The sequence below is a fragment of the Pseudogymnoascus verrucosus genome, assembly GCF_001662655.1.
Source record: "Pseudogymnoascus verrucosus strain UAMH 10579 unplaced genomic scaffold scaffold_19, whole genome shotgun sequence".
Taxonomy (NCBI): Eukaryota; Fungi; Ascomycota; class Leotiomycetes; order Thelebolales; family Thelebolaceae; genus Pseudogymnoascus; species Pseudogymnoascus verrucosus.
In genome coordinates, this window is record NW_017263670.1 from 173,319 (window position 1) to 194,525 (window position 21,207).

The following is a 21,207-nucleotide window of genomic DNA, read 5'->3' on the forward strand; positions in this document are numbered from 1 at the left end:
AATGTGACCCCAGATTTTCCTGATGTGAGACTGACTGCTTTAACTGCATCGAGGAGGAAGAAAGTTGACCGTTCTTTAACTCATAAATATGCTGCTCCTCCGTTCATTCTTCTTGGCCATCCCCTTCGTGGGCTTATCCACGGCGGCCCTCACATACAAAGGAGCAGACTGGTCATCGGTGCCAGTAGAAGAAAAAGCTGGAAAATCGTATAAGAACACAGCAGGGACGAGTCAGCCGTTTGAGACAATTTTGAAAGCCAGCGGTGCCAACACCGTACGCCAGCGTATCTGGGTCAACCCATCCGATGGCAATTACAACTTAGACTACAATATCAAGCTGGCAAAACGAGCCAAAGCTGCTGGGTTGAAGATCTACCTCGACCTTCACTACGCTGACAGCTGGGCCGATCCAGGAAAGCAGCCCACCCCGTCAGCATGGGCGAGCCAGGGTATCAACGACCTTGCCAACACCGTCTACCAATACACCTTGAACATCGCCAACACCTTCGCCAGCAACGGCATAGATGTGGCTCTCATGTCCATTGGCAATGAGATCACTGCTGGTATGCTCTGGCCCCTTGGAAAGATCGCCAACTCGGGCGGAGCATACAACACTGCGCGCCTGTTGCACTCCGCTGCATGGGGTATCAAGGATTCCAACTGGGGAACCAAACCACTCATCATGATCCACCTGGACAATGGCTGGAACTGGGATACCCAGAAGTGGTGGTACGACCTGATCCTCTCCCAGGGTCCCCTCCTTGCTTCCGATTACGACGTCCAGGGTGTCTCGTACTATCCGTTCTACAACTCCGCTGCCAAGCTCTCGTCCCTCAAGACTAGCATCACCAACATGAGATCGACTTACGGCAAGCAGGTCCAGGTCGTTGAGACGGACTGGCCCACGTACTGCCCGAAACCCGCATATGCCTTCCCCTCAGACATCTCGAGCATCCCATTCAGCCCAGAGGGACAAACGACGTTCATGAAGAATTTGGCGTCTACGATCTCGTCAGCTGGTGGGAACGGGCTCTTCTATTGGGAGCCGGCGTGGATTGATAATGCGAGCTTGGGAAGCAGCTGTGGGTATAACTTGATGGTTGATGATACGGGGAAGGCCATGTCTAGCTTGGCGGTATTTGGATCAATCTGAGTATAGTGAACAATATTCTATGCTTTAGCAATATCACGACTTTGGTTCCATTGTATGACTGCCTCTGACTGACTTGTTAAAGAAGATAAAACAGGAAGGACCTGGATAGATAAATCTCAGGGATCCTTCTGCTCCATGGGGGAAAATACTTCTGGTTATACCTCGCGCCTCAGATATGACCATGGAGTCAGGCTGCCTGGGGTGTGTGTGGCCTTGACCCCCACAAGTGGCGTTTGTAATGCGTTGTTCGATTGATGTCCCGTCTCGGGTTACCCCGCCACAAATGAGGCTGACCGCACAAGTCGTGGGGGCTGAGGGGTGAGAGATGGTCCTGCATTTGCGCCGCGCAAGGTTGACCTGCAATACCAACACGGCTTCGCAAAGCTTCTGATATAAAGCACTCCCATGGATGAGAACTATACATATCAGGTGATTCCGCTTCATCTTCTGGAACCTTTGATCCCACTTCTGTGAATCTCCATCATATATGTCGAAAGGCAGTATCGAGTCTAGTGGTCCGTGAGGCTGTAGCACCCCAGCAGGTTCCAACCAAATGGTGTGTTTGCGGGATGAGATATTTTTTCAAATCTATCCATATTTCAACTCTCCTTCACCTATATTTCATGTTTATAACTAATGTGTCAAGAAAACCTTCCTCCGCCGCAAGAAACGGCACGGCGACGGAGACGGATCGAAAAACCATTCAGCTGACGATGAGCTTCGCGATTCGGACGGTACTGCGTCCTCAAATGTCACTGCACACCCCCCATTGCCATTGTTATTTCGACACTCCCATCAAAGTACCCAGTCGGGCCACAAGGACTCCACTCATGAACAACAGCCAGTGTCGCAACCAAAACTTTCATCGAATATCGAGGTGCGAAAACCTCCTGCCAAGGACCCTCTTGGTCTAGAAGTTATCTATAGACCGCCTGGAGAGCACAAGGTTGATATTGTTTTTGTACACGGCCTTGGTGGTGGTAGTCGAAGGACGTGGTCTAAAGGCAGCAATCCTGACAACTTCTGGCCGCTTAACTTGCTACCATTTGAGGCCGAAATCGAGGAGGCGCGAATTTCGACATTCGGGTACAATGGTACCTTTAATGGACCAGGGATCAGAAACTTGATGCTGTTCTCGGAGCTTTCTAAGGATTTTCTATACAATCTGAAGTATGCATCGTATGAGTCTGAACAAGGGACAAAATATTTTGGGATAGGTGAAGTACGTACGACAAATAATATTGATATGTGCTTGAAAAACAAAGTCTAACGTGACTACAGAAGCCCATCATTTTTATAGCCCATTCAATGGGTGGACTTATAGTGAAAGAAGCATACCTGGAAGGGCAAATTGATTTCCGGTATAAGGAAATCATTAAATCGGTCTCATCTATCATATTCCTCTCAACTCCACACCGTGGAAGCAACATGCCTGAGACATTGCACAAAATTTTTGGGGTTACAAACATAAATTACCATACGAAGTATCTTGAAGACCTGGTGCCCAGGTCCCAAGTGCTACAGAGTCTGAACGACCGATTCAGGCATGTGGCATCGAATTTACAAATTGTATCGTTTTATGAAACGCTCCCAACAGCAATAGTTATGCGAAAGATGGTAAGCAACTCGGTTCGAAGTTAGTGAAGGTTTTTAACGGCTAACTGAGGAACGTAGATGGTGTTGGAGAAAGACTCATCCATTTTGGGCTATCCTGGGGAAATATCAAAACCACTTAACGCCGATCATCGCGGGGTTTGCAAATTTGATGGGCCTAATGACCCCAATTACGTTAGTGTACGGAATGTCATCCAGTCACTCATTAAGAGTCACAAGCCAAATGGTAAGCTATGGTTCCTCACTCAAACTGAGTCCGGCTAACAGAGTTAGTGATGTTGGTTGCAGAGGAAGTCCAGGAGAGCAGTGTACCAAAGGTATCATTCGACTTTGAGGCATACCTCTCAGCTCCTGAGTCACCAGAAAGAGACTATAATTTTTTCCGTGACAGGTGGACGCCAGGAACTTGTAACTGGATTCTTAAAAATGCCACATTCAAGGATTGGTTACAGGACACCCGCCGCAACCCCCGAGTTTTATGGATCAATGGGAACGCAGCCAGTGGAAAATCGATCCTTTCGTCTTTTGTTATTAACCACATGGCTCAACTTGGTTGGTCCTGCCAGTATTTCTTCATTCGCTTTGAAAACAACAAGAAGCGGACGTTGAATAATATGATGCGATCTCTGGCATGCCAGCTGGCACGTTCCATACCGGAATATGCCCAAAGGCTAAGGCAACTACAAGTTACGGGTGCTGATCTTAAAACAGCTGATTTCCAAAGCCTTTGGTTGTGGCTATACCAAAGGAGTCTGGTCACATTAGGCATTAAACGTCCATTGTTTTGGATCATTGATGGTGTTGATGAAGCAGAAAACCCTGAATCTATTGTAAGAGTTTTTTTGAAACTCTATTCAGCGACTATACCCATCCGTGTGTTGGTTGTGAGCCGTCCAACACATGAAATCTCATCATCCTTCCAGAAACTACAGAAGCAGATCCATTCAGACAAAATACACATCGAAGGAAACCAAGAAGATGTCCTCAGCTATATTACCAATGAAATGAATCTCGCAGGAGAATCTCCTTATCGAGAGGACATTATCCGCCAGATTCTTGAGAAAGCGCATGGCAATTTCCTGTGGGCCCGTTTTGCCGTGGAAAAAATAAACAAGTGCCATACCAGGTTAGATGTGAAAGCGGCACTGAATGAGCTCCCATTGGGAATGGAGGGACTTTATGATCGAATGGCAAACACAATCCAGACACAGCCCAATGGTAACAATCAGACGCTTTCCAAAATTATTTTGGTCTGGGCAACGTGCTCTCAGCGATCTCTAAGTGTAGAGGAGCTTCGTGATGCGCTGGGAAAGGATAGACCCCTTGATATCTATAGGGCTATTACCGATGTATGCGGAGGATTTGTGGTGATTGATAATGAGGAGAAAGTTTCCATGATCCATGCGACGGCAGTGGAATATTTGTTTCAGAAGGATCGTGAAGATCACCAGCTTGTTATCAACCAGAAAACTGCAAACGACGAGCTATTTAAGAGTTGCATACTCTGCTTGATGGACCCAAAACTTCGGAGTCGGGTAAATCGAAACGATCCACCAGTTTTCCTGGACTATGCAATGAACTTTTGGTTTATTCATCTAGCACATGGATCTGCTACTGAAACAGATGTCCTCATGCTACTGTTTAGGTTCTTACAGGAACCGCATGTGCTGACATGGATAAGCATAGCAGCCAAAAAGAAACAGCTGAGAGGGTTAATAGAAGCTCCTCGGCACATGGTGGCAGTTGCAAATATGTTAAGTGAACTCCATATACAGGATGACAATGCCATAGAGCAGCATAAAGCAATTGAGTTGCTCACAAGCTGGGCGACAGATCTTGTCAATGTTGTTGGGAAATTTGGAAGTTATTTGACCAAGGACCCAGACTCAATTTACAAATTAATCCCGCCTTTCTGCCCAGAAAACTCTGCCATTTATCGGCAGTTTGGGTGGATGGAAATGCAGGCACTTTCCGTTTCCGGAACCTCAGCCACTGAGACCTGGGATGAATGTCTGGCCTGTTTTTCATTTGGGCCAGACGATGATGCGAGTACTATTCTAGCAACCGGAAACCATATTGCCATTGTGGTCTATACCTCGTCATCCAGCCACATATATCTATACAGCTCAATCACATTTAAGGAGGAGCGCCAACTTATTCACCCAGAGTGGGTTCACGAGATCAGAGCTGGTCAAATAGGCGATCATCTTATTACCTATGGCCGTAAGGCTATAAAAGTTTGGAAAATATCCACTGGTGAATGCATTAAGACAATCAATAATGAGGCCAACAATCCAATGCCACAGGCCTTACTATTTCACGACCAGCGGAACCGAATTCTTGTTTTAGGCAAGGACAGATGCATCATATCAATTTCTATCAATGATGGCGATACCGCTGAATGGAAAATAAATCCAAGTATTATCGACAGGAGTCCGGATGATACTAAGTTAAAAGAACCGATATGTTCTGCCTTCAGCCCAGATGGAAACATGATTGCATTCGGCTATAGTGGGCACTTGGTCACAGTGTGGGAGACACAAACCCAGAAAGTTGTTTCCAAGTTGAGCATGAAATTTCACAAAGAGAATATGACGATCCCAAAATATATCGACGGTGAAATTGACAATCTTTTGTGGCATCCATCCAGCGGAGAAATTATTGGCTTGCAACGCGACGGCTTATTGTTCAAATGGGATCCATATGATGATGAATCTATTATAAAAGTGAGGGTTGAGCAAGCATACCGCCTGGCCATCAGTCCAGATGGTTCACGTCTTGCCACTGGTGATGCAGAGCATGTTATCAAAATATTTGCAACGGCTGATCTGTCCCTTCTACACAGCTTATCGACGCAAGGCTCTATCCGTAGCCTTTCATTTAGCACCAACTCGAGGCGAGTGTATGATGTACGGGGAGGGTACGGCAATGTATGGGAGCCTAGCGGTCTAGTCGACCCCACCAGCGTTGTTGGATCCCTTTCCCATAAAGAAGAATATCAATTTTCCAGAGCTCAAAATATCACGACCCTCTATGGGCAATCAATGGCGCCTATATATTGCTATGGCACCGAAAACGGACCTGGGATGTTGCGTGAGATTGGCTCTAGGGCAGTATGGCAGCTGAAAAATGGATTAGACGATGTGCCTATCCATAAACTAGCGTTGAGTGACAATGGAAGTCTAGCTGCAATTGCAGACATGAGTGGGAGGGTTTCCATAAAGGTCATTTCAAAAGACGACCAGGAGAGTGGTGACCTACAGATTCACCACGACTTTGCAATCAATATTGGTCGTAGTAGCGGAGTCATATCTCGATTGCTATTTCACCCAGGAGGCGGCCAGCTATTTGTCGACACGACTCGTGCTATATACACCATCAATATCACCTCTCATGCTGTGATTTCATCAAAGTTCGTGCGTAGGATGATGAAAACACAATGGATATGCCATCCTACCAACCCCGATTATATATTGGGCTTTTCGGATACCCTGGTCTATGTTATCAATTGGGACAACGTGGAAGAGGTCAAAACGTTTGGATATTTCCCGCCCCGTCAGGAACTGCACCCAAAATCGTCGTCATACAAACTTGTACACAACCAAGAATATAACGACCGGGCTTCCGAAGGGGAACAAGTGCCCAACTCTAAGACCAGGGGACCCGATATCTTGCTCGAAATTTTACATCATGAGCTGTTGGGGCAGCCTGGACGTGTGTACCTTGGATTTAGTGTGGCGGATATCAAAGTTGGATCTGATGGTAAAGGCAGTTTGGTGGGCGACACGGAGGCCCCCAGCAATAAACTTCCATACACAATATTGCCTCAGAATGTTACGTCTCACATACGGGAACCTCTTGCGCTATTATCACATGGAAGGCTCGTATTCCTTGATACAGAGCAGTGGATATGCACCTGGACTCTATCTTCGGCTGTTACGAAAGCCCCGCAAGCGCACAGTAACTCAGAACGAGAGGACGCAGCTCCGGCCGCCTCCGAAAGGCCACAGGTCGTTAGTGACCACAAGAAAGAAACTTACAGAAGCATCGAAAAGTATTATTTCCTCCCTGCAGATTGGGTTACTTCAGGCGACGGCCAAGCATGCTCCATCATGCGCGATGGGACTTTGCTCTGTCCGGTACGAGGCCATATATCAACGGTGCAATGTGCGCGGCTTCGAACATACTTTTCTTCGTGATGCAACTCAAAATATACGGGGCCGTATGGTGCTGTTAGCTGACTTTGTCTGAAATTCCTTTTTTAATCCAAGTTTACGGTAAGAGGCAGAACTGAGATAGAGAGGGGTAACTCTGTCAGCACCGAGATAGACTATAGCATAGGAAAATTGATCTACTCAACTTTGATAACTTTATACCATATAAGCCGCCCATATATGAAGTCTTGCACCTCAATAAGAGGATCATCGTATTTGTGACCACCATAAGTCGAATTAGACTTCGTGGGTCTCAGAAAAAGATCGGCGGGATCCACATTGGGTGTCAAAAAAGTGGAGGGCGGTTTGATCTACGCAGAGACGATATTTGGCGTTGCCCAGCCATTAATATGCTCTCATATCCCTTTGCTTTTTGTAGACCTAATTGCATATGCTTGTTGGAGAGCGGGTTACATTTATTTTAATTTAGATAATCAACAAGGAATATTAAGCATAGATTTTAGAACATTTGAATAAATTAGATAATAGTCAAGTATTATAAAATTCGGATTTTAGAACATTTAATCTGGCGCCAGCCGCCTTCCAGGTTGGTAACGATTCCAAATTTTGGTTCAAAGTGAGCCTTTGTGGCAGTACTAGTAACCTTTTGAGGTAACCAACTTACTTCTACTTGCATTTTTTGTTGCTCTATATATATTAGGGAACTATTATCAGGCATTGATCCCACTCATAGATTTAGCGTCTGTTTTGACCGAGGTGCGTTTTAGAGCGTGCCTGGAGTCTACTTTCGCTAGTGAATTGCTGAACCAGGGATATGCCTTTTTGCGGTGGATTATGGCCTGGCGTTATGTACTAATGCCTTGTGGAGTGAAGCTACTACACCAGTGCCCCCAAGAAAGATGGGCCTTCAAGTTTGACTCCCCAAATAAAGACGTCGACTGATGCTACAAATTTCAGTTTTGATATTCATGCAAAATAGATCAAGATGGGCGACCCTGACGTCTATTGCGCGATATGTGGTGGGCCTGTAGTCGAAGTCAAGATCTCCGCCAAGCCTCGCTCCGAAGTTTTCAAGGCCGCACAGCGTGGCGAGGAGCCAGACATAGACTCGGATGAATATTATTGGGAAGAGAGAACCTACGACTGCGAAATTATATCGAAGGAAGAAGCAGCGTGGACTCGTAATGTAATGGTGCTCGGCTTCAACCCGAATCCTAAAGCCCGCGTCAAGTAAGGTTTCATCTGCACCAAAATCGGCAGCGCATAGAAATTAACAAATGCAGCGGTGCCTTCCTAGCTACCTTTGGTACTTATGACGGTTTCGGTGAAGTCACAGTCCACGACTCATTTGATCCGAATTTCGACTTAGCAGAGCTAGGGGATGGTCCAAACCTGGATAACAGCTTCCAATGTTACGAGAACATGGGAGAGGAAAGTAACATTGAACCCGTGTTCCCATTCCATAGGCCATGCTACTATGTCCTTCGGCGCCAGGTGAGCGAGCGGATCGATGGGCTGCCGCTCGTGTCGGGCCTCGTGGCCATGGACAAGGACATCCTGTTTGACATGATGCGCATTCTGGCCGACTTCGACAAGTTAAATATTGACTATGGCACCCCAAATCCGCAAGAAGAAGAAGGCGGTCGCTGGATATCAAATGCTGGGAAAGAGATTTTTGCTGCAAACCCTGGGCCAGTGAAGGGGCTAGAGGGTAGGATTCGAGGGCTGATAAGCGCAGGGTACTTTACTCTATCCCAGGAAGCTGAGTTTGACTTGAGCAATGGTGTGCGGCAAGATCCATTCCAAAAGCTACCTTTTGATATTTTTATCAAGATTGGTGAGCAGTGTGAAGACTCAACAACCTTATTAAACTGGGCAAAGGCATCCTGGTTCGCAAACGTCGCCTTCCGGAGTACCCAGGAAAATTTCTGGGCGACGATAATACGAATACAGATGGGCTGGTTCTTTGAGCTACTTCCATGCCTAGATGATGACAAACTATGTTATGGGTCGAGCATGAGGGCCGTGTTTCTATGGGCTGCTTACCACTCCGAACAACACCTCGGAATAAAAGGAGGACCCTTCCTCTGCATTGCCAACCGCCGGCGCATTTGGGCCAACCCATGTACAGAATTGGCGGACCGATACTGCAGCAAGTTGCCACCTCACCTCCTCGTCGCTAACAGTAAGAATGCCCCCATTAATTTCCGTGAGATGCTTCTATCCAAGGCCACGTGGAGTCGTAAGTACGTTGTAACACACAGAAATCAAACGCAACTGTATAGCACGGTACAGAAGTGTTTTTGGATTGATGAGTGGAAAGACACATATGAGAAGACGCAAACCGTGGAAGCGTTCTTTATGCAGAGCAACGGATTTCTCACCGCTATTGCGCTGACGACTGAGGGTGGTGAGTCTCGGATGGTGGGCTCGATAGACGAGAGTTCCGTAAGGTTCAAGGCGACCATTTCAGTCGAAGATTGGATTTGTGCGATTGTCATTCATATACCAGGTATAGAATTAGTCGGAAGGCTATGGGGCAGTATAGAAGAGACATCGCCAAAAGGCATTACGGTTGGTTGGGCTCGATCCAAGCACTTCTTCACATAGCTTGCTAATAACCCTCACTGTAGATCATCTGCAAGTCTGGGAGAGAGCTTCATCTCGGTGATACGAATCAAGGTTATACTGTGCGAGCACTAGTGGCTCGCCAGGGCTATCAGGTCGTCGGGTTGGTGGCAGAAATGGCTGTAAGTCTGAGTGGCCCTTTCAGGAATGTATATGTGATGGTTCTTGTGAATTAATATACAACAAGGCGGATAACCCTTCAGCAACCTTCACCCGTCTCGGTTTAATCACAGTGCGGAACGAGGAACTAGATGAACGTCGCATCCTTCGTGACCATATAACCCGCCGAAGCCATCCGCGAATCGACGAACTTATGTGGAAAGAAGACGGAACCCGCTTCTTTGGAACCCCATACTGGAACAACCCTTCCTTGAAAGTCTTGCACAGGGACGAAGCACAAGAGCTAGGAGAGTTGGATGGCTGGCTGACTGAGGTCCATCAACAGCTTGTGCCACAGGAGGCTCTCATCTGGGCCAAGGACATGACAGAACTCCGACAGCTCAAGAGGGTGTCTATCTTTACGACATATTCACACATGGCGGATATCAGCGGCGTCAAGGTCGAAGCTTACCATATTTGTGGTTTAGGGGTCATGTTCTCGGAGGAGCACACCGAGGGCCAGCGGTTAATTGGTGTCGAGGGGAAACTTGAAGTAGATGGTCAAGGAGATGACCTTCCTGCCCTCGACGGACCACGTATTCCGCATCGCGCGGGTGCAAAGCTCCGCGAGATGAAGGGAGACGGGAATTTCCGCATTGATCTTGATATCGATGGGCCAGGCGGTGAGATTATAACAGAAGTATTCCTTGGTTGGGGCGAATATGACTCTGTAGACTGTCTTAGGGTGGGTTGACCACGCCTATGGTAATCTTGTTCAAGTTGTGCTAAGAAGTCAAATAGTTCCGCACCAACCGTGACCGAGAGGTCGGATGCTCGACAGCACCCAACGGATGTTATTCGGGTCCCGACGCGCCAGAGTGGGTTTCTATGAAGTCCTCGCCAAACAAGACCATCGTTGGCATCATTGCGACATTCGCTGGTGGCCCTGGTGTAAGCAGGGGCGAGGCGCCTCGTGTGAGATCATCCGAAGTTTTCTGTACAGATAATGAGACTGATAAGCGACAGACTCACACAGAATTAACGTCATTGGCGGCACTCTCAATGTCATTGGGCATCGACGAAGAGACAGTGGAGGAAAGCGACGAAGAGGACGAAGGAGAGAGTGAGGACTATGAGGAAGCCGACAATGAAATGTATGAAATGGATGACGTAGATGAATAAAGAGAAAATAAATGTAAAGAATTACATATCAAAACAATAAAGGAGTTTCTTCCTACCAAATCTGAGTCCAAGCATAGGTTGCTGATAGTCCCTCTGTATGCATTCCAAATTCTTGTAATTTCGCGTGGGGAAGATGCTAACTAAACTAAATTTAGTCTCTCTCCAGTATACTAGTTCCACCAATGATCAGCCCGCAATATTTTGGGATTGTACTAAAGTCTAGGGGCACCTATATTTAGAGAGTTACACTAACCAAACTGGGCCTAAATCTGACAGCTGTAAACAAGCGTTTTAGGGGTGCACATCTCTACCCTTGACAACTACCAATTGGCATCACTGACTATGCTAGCCAAGTGGGCGAAGCATTGTTGAAGGATTGAAGGAGACAAAACCCTGCTCGCTGTAGCTTGTAATTCAGCTCAATATACGAAACAATGGCTTGACCTACCACGAGGAGCCCGGAAGCTCCAGATATAAGCTTCCCACGTAGCCCCCATTCCTCGCCATTTCGACTTGAGCAACCCCTTTAACAGTTTCTCACCGAATATGCTTCGCTATTCTGTAATACTATTAGTTGCCGCCTTTGCCACGGCGGCGACGGCAACGGCGACTAAACCGCCACCAGTGACTGTTACTGTTACTGTTGCGTGCGAGTCTACTCCTACGCCCACGGTCGACCTTGGATATGGACGGTACGCTGCAACTGTCAATGTGAGTAATAACCCCTTTATTATATGCCACTGTGCCATCTGACCTCCCACAGGACACTGGATACCCTTACTACAAGTTCAGTAACATCCGATATGCAGCACCTCCCGTTGGAGATCTCCGCTTCAGACAACCAGTTGCGCCATCAGGCAGTGACAGCACTGTCCATGGTGGCAAGACTGGCTACTCATGCATGCAAGGCGATCCAGGTACGTTATTCCATTCCTATTTGCACTACTACAGCTGAACATGTAAGCTTGGTACCTCCAAGTTGCTGCTGGGCTAGTGCTGCCAGCATTTATAGAGGGAAAGAATGTTTCGAGTGTCGTGGGCAAAGCTGCCGCATCACAAGATTCTAGTTCTCCGGCAACTCCTAGTTTATCTGATATCCCCAAACAAGATGCTACTACTTCGGAGGACTGCCTGTTTTTGGACGTGCTGGTCCCACAGACAATATACGAGTCCCCTCGAAGGACAGATACCAAAGGAAAGGGAGGCGGTATGTAAATCGAAACCTGCAAGACAGGAAATTACTGACATCAGGCAGCACCGGTCCTGGTTTGGATCTATGGTGGTGGATATACGTCGGGCGATAAAAGTGGCCATGCTGAGACCCTCCTCGCGAGCGCCAAAGACAATGGTGAGGATGGGTTCATATATGTGGCTTTTAACTACCGCTTGGGTATGTTTGGTTGGCTCGCTGGTTCAACTTTAGAAAAAGATGGCTCGGCAAACGTTGGCCTCTATGATCAGAAACTCGCCTTGGAATGGATTCAGAGCAATATCCACCTCTTTGGCGGAGATGCGGAGAGAGTCACAGTTATGGGAGAGAGTGCCGGCGCAAGTTCCATAATGCACCATATCACGGCATATGGGGGAAAGAAGGGGAATGCACCTTTTCGGAGAGCCATACTCCAGAGCCCAGGCTGGCTCCCCAGTAAGGCCGCCGCCGCCGACGAAAATATCTTTCAACAGACGCTCACAATCGCATCTACTGTCACCAATAAGAAGATCACTACCCTTAGTGGCTTACGCAGTCTTACGTCAAGCGAGCTCTACTTGGTCAATGCTGCTGTGGTTGGCCTCTCGCCATATGGAAGCTTCACCTACGGCCCGACGGTAGACGGCGACTACGTACCGAAACTCCCTGGGGATTTGCTCCTTAATGGGAACTTTGACAAGAGCGTTGAAGTTATGGCTGCGCATAACGCCAATGAAGGCATCCTCTTCGCAACGCCCTTTGCAAAGTCCAACAAAGACATGGCAACGTACCTCAAGTCTGCTGTCCCATCCTTGGACGACACGGCATTGGAAGTTATCCTCGACTCTGTGTACCCTGAAGTCTTCGACGGCTCTTTTGACTACACCGACCAATTCGAGCGAGCCGCGACCATTGTGGGCGAGGCATTTTTCTCGTGCAACACGCGTTACCTCGAAGCCGCGTTTGGGGAGAAGTCATACAGCTATCTCTTTGACGCTGTAAACAGGGGCTTCCATGGCGAAGACTTGACATACACTTTCTACAACGGCCCATCAGCTGTCGCAGATGGCGGAACCGTCAACGCAACAGTCGCCAAAGCGCTGCAGAGTTATATCACCCACTTCGTGGCGACGGGTAACCCGAACGGAGGTTCTGCGCCATTCTTCCCTCAGTACGGGTCGAATTCGAGCGTGCAGGTCGTGGCGCCGGATGACTTTGGGACTCAGATTACGGATCCTGAGGATAACAAGAGGTGTTCGTGGTGGCAGTCAGCGACCGTGTATGATGACTGAGGAGTTGAAGTTTAACTGGAGGAATTAATCGTTACGTCCAGCCTCGGGATGTGAAATGTTGGCTATATTTCCGAAATATGAGTACACCATACTTGAATGGTCCCGCTGTCGCTGCCCCTCCTCTTCTTCATTTCTCGACAACGGGAGCATCTATTCCTAGCTGTCTAGGGTGAGGCAAAATTTATATAAGGAGACAAAACAAAATGACAAAAACATACAACAGTGGGTATTACTATTCCTAAGGCAACGTAGGTAGATACAGGCACTTACGCTACTACTATATTAGTTATTAGCTTTATTACCCTCCTTTATAACGTATTTCACGTACGAGTGGGCCACACGGACGAGTGGGCCACGAAAACACCAAAATTGACTATTACTGCCTACTACTACACCACTACCCTACATAATGACCCTTATTCGATCGTAATTGAATCCTCGTGCCTCGTACATGTACGGGAGTTATGGCCCATAATACCACATATGCCACAGCGCTTCTGTCGGCCTGTAGAACCCACCTGCCGACTACGCTCACTTGCCACCTCCGTACGGACTTGAGCTTCTACCTCAGCACTCTGAAGCATATCCTCTCCCTCTCGTACGGAGAGACTGCCGCCTTGCATTATACGCCTCTTGCGCTTCCTTTCCCTCCTCTTTTTCTGTTCATTTGCTGCTTGTAGAGCCTTAACTTCTGCCTTGAGTAGAATAGCAGAATGCATCATAACCTAAGCTCCTTTGGCAAGCCGGCTTAGTGCGTCATTAATTGAGGTAGGAGAGCTATTCTGATGTTGTATAACACGGTTCTTAATATGCTCTGTCTAGAAATCAAGCTCCCTTATAGTTTGAGGAGTCTTTGAAGTCTAATTGTTACTCTCAACTATAGGAGGAGTTGGAGTTCTTAAGTGTAGATTTAAGTGAGAGAGGACACTCTGTGGCTCGTACGGAACTAGCCCTGTAGCTCGGAATCCGCTCTTAATGTTCTGCTCTGTAAATGTAGCTTTAAATGCTTCTTTAAATGCAGAGAGGAACTCAAGCTTTGTAATGTGGTTTAGCTGGTTCCGTACGAAGGTTTCAATCTGCTTTCCGTACGAAAGCTTTAGTAGTGCAAAGCAGCTTACATCAAGAGGCTGAAGAATGTGTGATGAGTGTGGTGGCATACAGAGCGTGATTATCTTCCGTTCTGTGTAGTAGTGCTGAAATTGAGCAGAGAGGTAGCTCTCATGTCCGTCGAGAATAAGAAGGCAATAGGTTCCGACTATACGAGCATTTGTATGCTGATCGAAGTGTTGAATCCACTTATACCTAATTGAATTTGAAGTCCACCTATTCTCACTTAGTGTAATCACCTAGTCGTCTAGTAATCCTGAGTCCTCATACCAAGCAGAGAGGTGATTCTGCGCCTTAAAAATGATGAATGGCGGGAGTGCCCATCCGTACGAATTAACACCTTGGATAATTGACACCCACTCTCTATTCCCTGGCTGTATAGTCTTCGGACGGCTCTTTGCTTCTAAGCTTGTAACTACCTTTGCAGTAGCAATAACTCCCATTGCGAAACCTGCTTCATCAAAGTTGTAGATATCCTGCTCTAAGATTCCGTATTTTGCAACTGTGTTTCGTACGAGGGAGAACCACCCTTTAATTATCTTCGGATCTTCGCATTTTGCTCGTTTATAATTATACTTCCGACTAAACTTTGCTTTGAGTTCCGTACGACGCTTAATGAAGGTAGTAGTCCAGTTCTTCCCAACAGAGCTCTCGCCTCGTTCGGAGAGTAGAAGGTCAGCCATTTCTTGTACAGCTTGCAGCCGGGGCGGAAATCCACGTGAATCTAGGTTAAGGATGTACCGAACGAGAGCTGACTCTTCGTACGGAGTCAACTTCTGTAAGTTAGGAATAGAATCGCGTCGGGAAGCCATTCCATTCATTCTTCTACTAAGGGTCATCCGTGGTACATCGTACGACAATGCAGCAGCTCGGACACTTTTAAATTGATGTTCCTTTAGTGCCTGAATAGCTAGAAGTAATCTATCCTCTTGATTAGAGGATTGGGCTTGTGTTGGTTGTGGCATTGTTAACGGTAATCTAGTTGACGCGTTTTGGTGTTTTCGTGGCCCACTCGTCCGTGTGGCCCACTCGTACGTGAAATACGTTAGTCTATAATTAAGTATGGTAATAAAGTTGAAGGCGCGGGGTTTAGATGCTTGTTAGTCCAACTGATCGCTCATATGCGAACAGAGATGTTGTCCATCCTAGGCCAACCCATCTTCTGTAGTTCTTATATTTATTCTGTTAATTTGTCCTATAATATATTGTGTGTATAAGTACTTTCTAAACTTCCACCTACTTCTAGCTACTATTACCCTTCTTACTAAGGAACAGTTGCTAATAAACATTATAAACTCTTTCCTAGAGTTGTTATAGAACCTTAAAACATTCCCTATAAAACTAAATCTCTTAGTGCATGCTACCTAGCTCCTTTATAAGCTTATAGACGCTTATAGACAAGCTTAGACTTACTAAGGAAGTAAGCCTAGGGCTTGTAGCTAGCAAGGCTTCTATAAGTGCTTAGGTTGGAATATCCTATTAGTATAAAGGGCAGTGTAGTACAAAGAGGTGCTAGTGTTATAAGGAAGGAAAGGAGTGTATAGTACACTCTTATAATAATGATTATAATTGTGGCTATTTATTAGGCCTAGCTACTCGAATAGAAATAGCTTTAGTTAAGAGGCCTCACTAGAAACGAGCACGGGCAGACACAGTAGATAATACTACGTAGCTATATAGATCAAATGATAACTTCTACTATTTCTAGTTTACAGTTGAGCCGGCCAGTTCATGAACAGGCCGGCCCAACTATGAACAAGAAAAATCTCTGTTGGGCCGGCCGGTTCATGAACCAGCTCATATCAGGGTTGGGCCGGAACATAGCAAACAAATATAAAAAAATAAACAACTGAGAAATATCTCCAAGTCCCGCCTAAACCTTCTATTGGCTAATCGTAAACCTAGCTCTTAACACTTTATAATTACAACTTTTGCTATTGGAGATTAAGGAGTTATACGCAAACAACCCATACACGAACGCAACGTCCTGACTTGTCCGTCTGTCCAAATTACGCGTGCGGTGCACCAGCCCCAGTCCCAAGACATGAACTCAACGCTATAACCTCCCTACCCCGTCCTGAAGCGCACGCGCAACTCTCGAACCCCCTCACCTCGTCCAAGAATAACTCAGCCAGAATTCTGTAACACAATCGGTTGTGGATCACCAGTCCCACTACTGATTTGTCCCTGCATATGCGCTAGGTTCCAGTTTGTCACATCGAAAGCTTTCTGATCTGGATGGGGATGCAGGGTTATATAACGAGCTGTCCTTGGCCGCTTTATCCTCGCATTTTGTTTCTTCATTTCGACATAGTATCGCCTTGTCGTCTTCTGGTCTGAGCACTACTAGTGGGGTCTGCTCGCGCCGCTGCTTCCCGGCGATTTCTTTATTCGCTGTGGTACAACTGCCATCTTTGACAGGGGAGAGTTCTCTCTGGGCGTCGTCAAGGAGGGAACAGAGGGTTTGACTTGTGATAATTAGCGCGTCATTCATATTGTTTGGTGGTCCAGTTACGGCATCCGTCACAAAGTGTCGTAATTAGAAGTGGAGTTAAATTGAGTTAGGTTTTAGGTTACTAGTTTTATTAGGGAAAATATGCTTGATGTTAGATAGTAAATCGACCGGGTGGATAGCATGTGGCCGACCTGATATTTCACTATTTGTTTAGCAACCAGGCACAGCTTTCCAAACCCCTTTGCTTCATAGAAAGGTTCCTCGTGGACGGCGGCTGGGGTTTGGTGACTGTCCCAGGGTCAACTTTCCTTCGAGGTAATGGCCTGTAATCGCCTCCTCGTGTCGGAAAACTTATTATCAATCTCTAACCACAAATGTAGGCTACGATTCTCTGACAATCATCAAGATCACTTGTGAGTTTCTGCGGCCTTATCGTAGGAAGTTGAGTCTGAGACTTCTATAGTTTCTTTGTTCTACTGTCCTGTTCTTAGGAGCGGTAACTGCAGCGCGTAATTCCTCAGTCGAAACATAGAACTTGACTTTTAAAATAACCCTTTTCTATTTCTTACACTCTATAGGCTTATTTGCAACTGTTTGTAGGTTATAAGTTTCGTGTTGGCGGACAATAGCGCGAAATTCAAGTCGCTCAGTCTCATCAGAGTACTTATCGTACGTGGCGAGCGCTTCCTGATAAGCCACATTATAAATGCTTTAACTAATGCATGGCATTTCAAAACCTCGTCTGCCATTTTGGGTTCGTCCTTATACGCTCACCATACACCCAAAAGGCCCACGGAACGATCGCCAATGCCAGAGCTATAAACGCCAATAAACTGTTGCCCCAGCCAAGCCCTAATTTGTTGTATAGATTCAAACCAAACAAGGGGAAGAGAGCACCAAAAAGGCTTCTCAGAACGGCGCTGGCGGCAATGACGCTTGCAGAGTGGCTCGTGAAGGCATCTATTAGGTAAGTCTGAACACACATGACTATTCCAATCATGCCAAAACCAGTGACGGCTGTTCCTATTTCAGGAACTATCCAATGTACCCGTTTCTCAGCTCCCCAACCATAAATAAACAAGCCAGCTGGGATGGCGAGTGCTGCCGGGAATGTAATAATTGGTGGAAGACGGTCCTCAGGACGTGGCTGCCGCCCTGCTTTGATTACCGATCGGATACTGCGATCAGAGAGCGTGCCGGCATAAGCTAAACCCGCCACAGTGCCCACCCCAGAGCCAAGGAACGATAGTCCTGCCATTGAAGAATTGAAGCCATATCTGTAGAAAATTAGTAGTTGGTTCTTTACGGAGGGTTTGAAATTTATTGCCAAGAAACATCATCTGAGCTCTTAGAACTTATGAATATAGATGATTGGAACAATAAGAAGCATTTATCCTGAAGTACTTACTGATCTCTGAAGACAAACGTGAAAGTTCTAAAATAGTGAAAATGACAAGTTAACGATCATGATCCAGAATCCAAAATCAACGGGGCGAAATGTACTCACGTGAAGAGGATATAAAGCAATCCATATGCGACGGCGATGTACACACACATCATAGTGACGATTGGAGAGAAAATGAACATTTTTGCTGGTCGAACAATATTATAGAGAAAGGCGTCCTTCTCACTGAGCCCAGTGTCAAGCTTCGAGCATAGAGCAGTATTACCAGTCTCTTTCCGCAAACGGGCAACTTTGCGGGTTAAAAGGACGGGAGCATATGTTTCTCGCAACAAGAAAAATGATATCAAAGTGATGACACCCGACTGTTTGATGTCAGCCACGCATAGTCTCCTAGTGCCACAGGAACATGTGGTGTACCAGAATTGTAAGAACCCAGAACACCCAGCGCCACCCCTTGGATTCGCATAGAAACCCGCCTACAACTGGGAAAAAGAGTTAGCACCTGTTACTTTGGAATGGTCTAGGGAACGTACCAGGTCCTATCATAGGCCCTAGAATTGGACCTACAGACCAGATCGCCATCGCTCTGCCCCTCTTTTCTGGAGGCATCATATCCGAAATCGATCCACCGCCGCACGTAATGACAGCGACCCCAGCGACGCCCGCCAAAAAGCGAACAGCAAGAAGCATGCCCATATTGGTTGCAACAGCTGAAAGAATGGTAAAGATGAGGAACAAGACATTGCATATGTTATAGACTGGTAGACGCCCGTATATCTCGCTCATTGGTGCCATTAACAGTGGACCAAATGCAAATCCCAGAACGAATATAGAGACGAGAAAGGTAGCAAGTGTGTTAGATGTACTTCCGAATTCTTCCAATACTTGAGGGATTCCTGGGGCGAACATAGATGAGGCTAACGGTCTAGAAATCCCTTAGCTCTTGACCAACTTCCTTTGGAAAGAGAATAGCTAACGTGATAAAGGTGATGAAAGCCAACAATATAATCATACCCCATTTCTTAGGCTCTGGCCAGTTCTGAGGGTTTGCCTCGTCGTTGCCATCCTCCCAGCCTACCAAATTTGAGTTTGCGTTAGACTCGGCACCATGTGTTTCGTTATTTCTCGTCACATTTAACGAACTATTCTTGCCCTCCTCTTCTTTATTAATATCTTGCAACTGGATTGATGTTGAACGCAAGGAGCCGTCATGCTTAGAGGGGGATTCCTGGTCTGTGGAAGTGGCCATTGCTTCTGGAGAAAAGGAAGGACAATATTAAAACGGTGTAATCTGAAAGTCCTGTGCCGCACCAAAACTAGACAACTCAGAGGGAAGGGATTCTGAATATATACGCACAATAACAAAAGCAAACTAAGCCGTCGTAACTTTCTTTCCAGAAGCTGTCATTTTTATTCCCCCCTGTTTGAATAATATAAAGGTATAAAAATAATGCAGCGTTAAAAAGCGTGGTATTGTAGTTGCACAACCGAACGCGGAAAGCTGTGGCCCGGAAGTGCCAAAACCAAGACATTCGCTCTCGCTCTCGCTCTCGTACTCATTCATTTCACATCCTCGAATTTCCTTGAAGAGACCAACGCCTCTATAGAATAAATACGAGTACGAGAATCCCACAGCGGATATAATCATAGGCATATCAAATAATCACTTGCCGGAAAGTGGTGATACAAACAATTTAAAACATTAAGATACTAAATCCTGTTTATTTACACAACACTAAAATTAGCATAGGGTGCTTTAAGCAATTAGTTTTGTTTTATTGTACTAAAGATGTTAGAGTTGATAATGCATATATGCTATCTATTCTCAACCTTTGCACAAATAGAATGAGAGAGTGTAGCTTAACTAAGAGCTGCAAAATACTAGTTATAGATTAAAGAAAAACAATAGTGAAATAAACAAGCCACTGCTAATAGCGTCTTACTTTCACTAACTGCAGAACAGGCTAGCATTTCAGCCTGATAGATCTCATGTGTAACTGCTTGCTGCTCAACCACTTGTGAGCAGCTAAGCTATTCGACAAGTAGCTATCAACCTTTACCTTCTAAACCTTGCAAATTATACAGCCTGTCCTCGTTTTGCAGTGGGATCGTCTCGAGCATTGGGTAATTGTGCCTAGCGATGGACTCTCATGCATGTTGATATCTAGACAGTGCTGATAGCGCTGCTACTGGAGGGCGAACGCCGAGGAATGACAGTGGGTGCTAGCTAAGGTTGAACTCGTATATGGACTCCTCGTACGAGAAGACACGTGCAAATGTACTAGTGAGAAGCAATATTAGGTTGAAGTGGGGAAAGCTGATGTGATATGAGGATGGTTAAGGCTTGCTCACACCTTTAATGCAAAAAAAGAGTAATAACGGATGATAGCTGAGCCGTCCTCACGTCAGATTCTTCGGCACCTGCCTAACGCCCTTGAGATGGAGGCTCTTATGTTTAGTGTATTATGGTGAATGTATGATCGGCAGAAATGTATTGCTGCTCTGTTTCAGTGAATGTGAATACGAGCGAATACGAGCGAATACGAGCGCGTAACGCTAACGATTAACCCCAGATGTTGATAGGCTGTGAGTCAGCCTCGTTGGCGCCATCCTGGCGCGGGTAACTCCCTATCGACGGCATTTGCCGTCTCTAATATCAAACTTTCCGAAGTGGGAGCATTTGGTTCCCAAGTGCGGATCCCAGATTTTAGTAGCAGCCCTATGATAGATCCAATCTACAAGGTATAAGTTATCTCAGACACAAAGTGTGAATATCTAAGCTTGATTTGGGCCCCTCCCTATTTCAGCCCCTTCATCAGGGGCTGACAGAGTGGTTTGTGTTAGGGGTAATTCGGGAGTACCAGGCATCCTCTACTTTATAAGTTATAAAGTAGAGGATATATTATAA

General features: G+C 46.3%; 4 protein-coding genes across 4 annotated transcripts; 3 read left to right on the forward strand and 1 right to left on the reverse strand.

Moving 5' to 3' along the window:
* The first annotated feature begins 1,507 nt into the window (after window positions 1-1,507).
* VE01_04833 (uncharacterized protein) lies at window positions 1,508-7,111 on the forward strand. Its single transcript, XM_059463646.1, has 5 exons — window positions 1,508-1,709; window positions 1,800-2,375; window positions 2,435-2,770; window positions 2,828-2,993; window positions 3,041-7,111. The coding sequence occupies exons 1-5, from the start codon at window positions 1,707-1,709 to the stop codon at window positions 6,964-6,966; spliced, it is 5,007 nt and encodes a 1,668-aa protein (XP_059319729.1). The 5' UTR covers window positions 1,508-1,706; the 3' UTR covers window positions 6,967-7,111.
* A 728-nt stretch (window positions 7,112-7,839) lies between these two features.
* Window positions 7,840-10,896, forward strand: VE01_04834 (uncharacterized protein). The gene is made up of 6 exons (XM_018274302.2): window positions 7,840-8,172; window positions 8,226-9,516; window positions 9,576-9,692; window positions 9,758-10,414; window positions 10,471-10,644; window positions 10,696-10,896. The coding sequence occupies exons 1-6, from the start codon at window positions 7,928-7,930 to the stop codon at window positions 10,849-10,851; spliced, it is 2,640 nt and encodes an 879-aa protein (XP_018130787.1). The 5' UTR covers window positions 7,840-7,927; the 3' UTR covers window positions 10,852-10,896.
* A 272-nt stretch (window positions 10,897-11,168) lies between these two features.
* Window positions 11,169-13,716, forward strand: VE01_04835 (uncharacterized protein). Its single transcript, XM_018274303.2, has 4 exons — window positions 11,169-11,562; window positions 11,615-11,768; window positions 11,816-12,058; window positions 12,107-13,716. Exons 1-4 carry the CDS (start codon window positions 11,398-11,400, stop codon window positions 13,330-13,332), a joined length of 1,788 nt encoding a protein of 595 aa, XP_018130785.1. The 5' UTR covers window positions 11,169-11,397; the 3' UTR covers window positions 13,333-13,716.
* A 3,908-nt stretch (window positions 13,717-17,624) lies between these two features.
* On the reverse strand, window positions 17,625-19,548 carry VE01_04836 (uncharacterized protein; the record flags this gene model as incomplete). The annotated part of the gene is made up of 6 exons (XM_018274304.1): window positions 17,625-18,171; window positions 18,303-18,329; window positions 18,402-18,661; window positions 18,717-18,781; window positions 18,833-19,224; window positions 19,277-19,548. The coding sequence occupies 6 exons, from the start codon at window positions 19,546-19,548 to the stop codon at window positions 17,625-17,627; spliced, it is 1,563 nt and encodes a 520-aa protein (XP_018130786.1).
* Window positions 19,549-21,207: the final 1,659 nt, after the last annotated feature.